General features: G+C 41.8%; 1 protein-coding gene across 1 annotated transcript; it reads left to right on the forward strand.

Annotated features, from left to right (window-relative positions):
- Window positions 1-410: 410 nt before the first annotated feature.
- On the forward strand, window positions 411-5,612 carry atp6v0d1 (ATPase H+ transporting V0 subunit d1). The gene is made up of 8 exons (XM_080843230.1): window positions 411-622; window positions 1,574-1,745; window positions 2,069-2,247; window positions 2,585-2,664; window positions 2,795-2,872; window positions 2,960-3,136; window positions 3,324-3,401; window positions 4,205-5,612. Exons 1-8 carry the CDS (start codon window positions 496-498, stop codon window positions 4,364-4,366), a joined length of 1,053 nt encoding a protein of 350 aa, XP_080699356.1. The 5' UTR covers window positions 411-495; the 3' UTR covers window positions 4,367-5,612.
- The last annotated feature ends 1,336 nt before the right edge of the window (window positions 5,613-6,948 follow it).

Below are 6,948 nucleotides of genomic sequence, written 5' to 3' on the forward strand. Positions count from 1 at the left end.
GAAACTCCGTAGCATAAAGTCAGCTGAACTGAGCTTGTTGTATCCTAAAGAATGAGCAAATAAATCGTGAAAGTAGGCCTCAATTCCTCAATAAATGAGAGAGAGCGCAGGCAACGGGTTAACATTAAACGTGGACTTTGGTCTGTAGCCTATCTTGTGGTGGGTGATGGCATATGAAATCGGAACCTATTTCGAGATATAGGCCTACATACTTGTACTGTTAAGCATAGACATATATAGATATGTCTATCAGCATCTTTGGCATAGGCTAGGTTACTTGGTATAGGGACTTGACAAGTTAAACCACATCGTGATCTTTCTCAGCAGAGACGACGTCAAACCGATCAGCTGGCCAGTCATGTGTTCTCATGATCACATGCTATGTGAGCCACTCACAGCCGGGTATTTTTCACGGTGGCTCAGACTGGGAAGTGGTTAGCTGTAAATATTGATTCTCATTATTCCCCAGTATAAGGAATATTTGACATTCTCAAAATGCCATTCTCCGAGCTCTATTTTAATGTCGATAATGGCTATTTGGAAGGACTGGTTAGGGGTTTCAAGGCTGGAATCCTTAGTCAAGGGGACTATCTAAATCTTGTTCAGTGTGAAACATTGGAAGGTAAGCCAGCTAGCTCACATTTGCTAACGTATTGCTAGCGATCTCTGTCAATGTAGCAATAACGTAACTGTTAAAACTTGCTAGCTATCCTTGCGCAGTTGTAGGTTCTTTTCACAATGTATATTCAAGACCAGTTAGGCAGTTTTGCAGATGTTTAGGTAGACGGCAGATATTGACGGGACGATTCAGTGTCCCATGATCTGTGTCTAGCCTTCATTTTCTTATCACACATATTTTAGCTAGCTTAGAGGTAGGTTGACCTTAGCTAGCTAACGTTAGCCTAATGCTGTATTGCTATGTCTGAGGTTCTTTTGAAATAACTAACATCAACAACTACCAAAAATGATGTGCTTTGGCTGTCTATCTATGTGTAGCACGACGAGAAGTTATTATTCGCTCAGTATTGTGTCTGCGTGATTACTTCGACCAGGAGGGTGCAGTGATGTCTTGTAAATGCTCGCTGTCAAGTGCAACATTGTGTATGCTTACCGATGCTCACCAGTATAACTGCAGTTGACGTGAATTATCATAAACGGGAACTGTCAACAAATCGAGTGTGAATCAAGTGAAATGACTGTATATCTGTATAGTTATGTTGTGTCCGACTGTTGAGTAATTCATTGCATTTGATTAGCCACCGGTATTAGCAATGTTTCTCTTCAGGGAAACGTGAGGTTTTTTTTTTTGTAGCTATGTAGGGAGTGTAAAGCTGAGTTTGAACAACATATAATTCACGTTTTAGATACTATTGCCGAGCAGAAACATCTGTGCTTGTATTGAATTAACCTGTTATGAAATACATATTTTACAGGTTTTGAATGGTGATTGCACTTGACTCATTTGGGAATTATTTTGAGGAAGTGGAAACTGTGTTGCATTTGCCACTGTGTCACTAATGTTTCAGCTGCAGACAAAGTCATACTTTCCATCTCTCTTTTTTGCTTATCCTAGACTTAAAGCTCCACCTGCAAAGCACGGACTATGGAAGCTTCTTGGCCAATGAGGCCTCCCCTCTCACTGTCTCTGTGATCGATGACAAACTCAAGGAGAAGATGGTGGTTGAGTTCCGTCACATGAGGAATCAGTCCTACGAGCCGCTGGCCAGCTTCATGGACTTTATTACGTAAGGAACATTTAGGGCAGACACACTGTGGAGGTGCTGTAGTGTTTTAGTGGAAAGCTACACGGAAAGCTAAACGGAATATGCCAGGGACTGAGGTTTCATGCAAATGTTTTTCTCACAATACTACCGTACACAATACTACCATAGAAGCAGTTGCTACTATTAACATGCAAACAGACAACTTACTACATTAAGTTGCACCTCCATTTGTGCTCACACTACTGTGGGACTTCAAAGTCTCCGTTTTATTTGTTATCACTACATGGAAATGCTTATAACAGGAACACAAGTCCATGACATCACTCATGGTATTCCCTCTGCAGGTACAGCTACATGATTGACAATGTCATTCTCCTCATCACCGGCACCCTGCACCAGCGTGCCATCTCTGAGTTGGTGCCCAAGTGCCACCCACTGGGCAGCTTTGAGCAGATGGAGGCGGTCAACATCGCACAGACACCAGCTGAGCTTTACAATGCCATCCTGGTAGACACGCCCCTGGGTAAAGAAGTATATATATGTCTTGGTGGTGTTCCAGTGTCTTTATGCAGAAAACTACAGCAGAGATGCATGCAATTAAAGCTATGAGGATGTTAGAAACGGCTGTGGCTATTTTTATATAAACATGGAAACATTTTCTTTGATTGTGATTTTGGAATATGCTGATTTATGCTTTCCAAATCACTTGAAAACAGTATGATTAAGCTTTGAAAATGAGCTTGTTAAATTGACACAGAGGGTGCTAGATGTAAGGTAGAAGGCCTATTTAATGTCTATAGTTAGTCATTGTGATGGTTATAGCAAGTGGACTATAAAAATTCTGTCTGTCTGTTGTCCAGCTGCCTTTTTCCAGGACTGTATATCGGAGCAGGACTTGGATGAAATGAACATTGAAATAATCCGAAACACGCTATACAAGGTAAAACTCTTTCAGCTGGTATAGCACAGCCGTATTTCACCTTGTCAAATATTATTGTAGGTCAGTAATTTAATTTCAACCATTATAGGTTGGTAATTAACTTTCAACAAATTTCCCCTCCCTTTTGCAGGCCTATTTAGAAGCGTTCTACAAGTTCTGTTCTAGCCTGGGTGGAACCACAGCTGACACAATGTGCCCAATCCTTGAGGTGAATGGATGCAATTTAGCATGTATGTGTGTGTGCAGGAACAAACTTTAAGTGTCAACATTCATCTTGTGCTCTTCCCCCCACCAGTTTGAGGCAGACCGCCGAGCCTTCATCATCACCATTAACTCCTTTGGCACTGAGCTGTCAAAAGAGGACCGAGCCAAGCTCTTCCCTCACTGTGGCAAACTGTACCCAGAGGGCCTGGCTCAGCTGGCACGTGCCGACGACTATGAGCAGGTCAAAGCCGTGGCTGACTACTACCCTGTAAGTCACCCCTGCACTTTATTTGGCTTCTTATCTCACCAAGCACCTTGTGAACACCTTGTGAACATTTGGTTCATTTTGCCAGAAAAACAAAATGGTTAGAAAAAGATTAATGCTTTACAAATGCTTAGAATTTCTTCAGAACATTTCAGATTTGTTGAGTCATTCATTGGTTGTGTTTTTCCAGGAATACAAGCTTCTGTTCGAGGGTGCAGGCAGCAACCCAGGGGATAAAACACTGGAGGACCGCTTCTTTGAACACGAGGTGAGTGATTTAAGCGCTCTTAACAACACAGTCAGCGCTTACGCTTGTGATTCATCTCCCCACCCCAACAAAAGTTGATGACAATCTGACTGTACGTTCTGGAAATCGAGGAGGCCAGATAACAGTTAGTTAATGGTCTCCTTATGTCTTACCACATCGTAAATCAGCACTTGAGCGGAGATTATTCATGCAGTGTGAGTGTCCGTACATATCTGGGTGAGTGGGCTGGCCCACTTGGATTACACCCCTGCATTTACTGTAATGTCCCGTTTGAAGTGGTTTCAGAGGAGCCATGCATCACTCAGGTTACAACCGTCTTTTAATGTTAGCTGTGTGTGTTCGTCTGTATGAGGATCTTAATCACAACTTCCCAGAGAGAAGGCAAAGCCAATTACTTTTATGTGGCTGCCTTTTAAGCTCAGAACTACTAATGGTGTAGCCTTGCACTGCTGACTTCCATATTCTTACCAAGCTCTCTGTGGTCTGGTAAGGTTCCACTTGAGTGTGACTCGGTCTGGGGTGTCACCAATAAGTGTCTCGCCAAATGATCTTTAAAGTAATTGATGTTTGAAGAGTTAGCTTCTGCCTGACAGTCTAAGTTAAGACTGTTGGGAAGTCAAACTCTCCAAACCTGGTAGGGGGAGATGAGCTACGACACAGAGGCGTATATAAATGCCTGCTCAGTTCTGTGTAACCTTTCCTACATAACTGCTTTTAGAACATATATAAATGCAATATAAATTCTTGTTGCCAGGATTGTATAGTGTGTCATTTTTAATGTTTTTTCTGGTGTTCTTGATTAGGTGAAGCTAAATAAACTGGCCTTCCTCAACCAGTTCCACTTCAGTGTGTTCTACGCCTATGTCAAACTGAAGGAACAGGAGTGCAGGAACATCGTGTGGATCGCCGAGTGCATCGCTCAGAGGCACCGCGCTAAGATCGATAACTACATCCCGATTTTCTAAATATCAGTCACTGCCTCACACACTCTGATTTCTCTCTCTCTATCGCTGTCTATCTCTGTTTCTTCATGATATTGTGCCCAGTCTCTATCCACCTGCACCAGAAACCTTTATTTATTTTTGTGATATTTTTTCTTTTCTTTCGAAGAACATCTCTTCCTCTGTAGCACTTGCCCAGGTCTGTTCCTGACAGCCTCTCCTCTCAGTGTCAGATGGCCAAGGCATTCAAGAAGACATTTCTCATGCCTTGAGAAGCTCCAAATCAGTTAATTACTGTAGTGAGATCATGTTTACGTTTTCAATGAACATCTCTGTGTGATTGCCCCTGAAAAGCCTCTGAGCCTTGGTCATGGTCCCTCGGTAGGCATTCCCTACATTCTCACTAGGTTAATTAGCGAAGCTCTGACTTCTCACTTTCACAACTCTCTTAGCAGTGGTCTGTGGAGAGCTGGAGACAGCGGGGCAAACCTTGCATGTCTTTGCCATCAGACATCATGCTTCACTGTAAAACCAGATGTTCTGCTGGAAGCCACCAGAGAATTACAAAACAGAAATGAGTTTCATACTGTTTGTTTTGGAGCAGAGGCTACCCAAGATGTACTTCACCTTTCCTGTCCATGATCTTCCTCAGCCTCCGACATATAGAGCATTAACGGGCTTCAAGGTAAAAGTACATATGCTGTCGGTGCCGAACGTACATTCCACCAGTCAGTATCATTCCTCATCTTCCCTATGTCTGTCATGTTGTGAATGAATGTATAGGCCTGTACTGTAGTTAGTGTAGTTTTCAAAGTTCCCCTTGGCTTGAGACCTGGCGAATCTGCCCGTAAAGAATTGTTAGTGTACAGTGTGATACTGCGTTGCATTCTCCACCCCTCAAACTGGGTAGGAGTTAGTGGACGTGCTGGTTGAACTTTGTTGCGGAAATGTAAAAAAAAAAAAAAAGGATTATATGAATAAATATATATGTGGTATGAGAATGAGGAGTATTATTTAAGTGTTGTTCTCACAGGTACACTAATAGTCACCCAATATTTCTGTTTGCTGCAGACAAATCCAGAGGAAGTCAAGCATCCCTTAACTGAAAGTCTGCTTTAATTTGTGAAATAAATCATAGCCCTGATGTAGTCAATTTCAAGATCAACATACATCGATATAGGTATATTTTAAAAGAAAATATATAAGATTTTAAAAGTGACATTGGTGTGTCCTTGTTGCATTGAATGATGTGTTTTCTGATGTGTCTTTTGTTGTAAATGTAAAATTAAAAACTGTATGGAGTACTTCAATGTGACGTTCCGTTTTCTTTTATACCTTTTCATAACATACAGGCATTTAATAGAAACTTCTGTCTTAATATAATGTGGAGTTTAGCTTCTATTGCTACTACGGCGACAGTATACAGAATCTTTCAAAGGTCTATGTGTCTGCCTGTTAACCACACATTGAGCAGAACACATGGATTCCTACAGTTCCCGTGCATAGGGTAATTTCAACCAATTCCTGTGCAAAGGTAGCAAAAAAAACATCTCTAACTCTGGTTGTATTAGACACCAGTGTTATCAACATGGCAGCTTACTTCATGGACAAGTAGTTTCACTGCAAATTACTTTGCTAGTTGCTAGAGTAAGATGTTAAAAATTTAAAGTTTTGAATGTTTGAAGGTAAAGGTTTCAGAAGAACTCAAGGCCATGATAAACCAATATCGCTCCTTGGGAAAAGTAGGCTGGAAGGTTGCAGTTTACGGGTCTCCACCAGGTGGGGGTGTATCCTCAGTCATTCACCTACTAGTCATCTCCGTTAACACAATGTCTCCCAAGTCAGTGACTCAACATAGGGCATGTTTTCTAAACATGGCTAGGACTTTTAGAGCTTTGGTCCTGTGCGATCAAAGTCTGCCGTTGTGATTGTCTTGTGTTGTCAGACGGAGATGACTCAGCAAGCGGAGGTTGGGAGATAGCACGCCATGCCAGCTGCCACACTGAAATGTGCCAGCGCCTTGAACCGCACTGTGGGTTAAAGAGAAATGTTTACATAAACAGATATTTTTTTATTTATTTTTTTGCCAGTATTTAGTGTCGTTACACATGTAGCAAAAAACTCAAATGGCTTTCACGGGTTTGTACAAAATGTGGCATGAGGGTAATGAATGCATTTATGCCGGCTAGGGGTTGGGTGAGTAATTTTGGGGTCATGATGTGTTAAAAAACATGGATGGTTATTCCCATGGAGTTGAAACTCCATACACAGCTGTTGGAGTGCTTGATGGCAAGTGAGAGTGAGATAAAAAAAAAATCTTCTGGTTGATGGGGGCCATGTTTTCCTTTCCTCTGCACTCATGTCAACTGATTCTTTTTTGTCCCCAGTGTTTACATTTAACTTTCCATTTAGTCGCCACCCTTAGAATGACCCCACTCTAAAATTAAGGCTCCTAGCTCATTAAAAACTCTTTAATTACTGGGAGCACTTCCAGCAGATTTGACAGACAACCCTCCAAAATTATGGTTGACAGGGGGACAGAAAATCTTGTACAAACTGTATTGAAAATAATTTGTCCCAGCAACAGCCACTCTGCAGCCAAGTAT

The sequence above is a fragment of the Sprattus sprattus genome (genome assembly GCF_963457725.1).
Source record: "Sprattus sprattus genome assembly, chromosome: 8".
Lineage (NCBI taxonomy): Eukaryota > Metazoa > Chordata > Actinopteri > Clupeiformes > Clupeidae > Sprattus > Sprattus sprattus.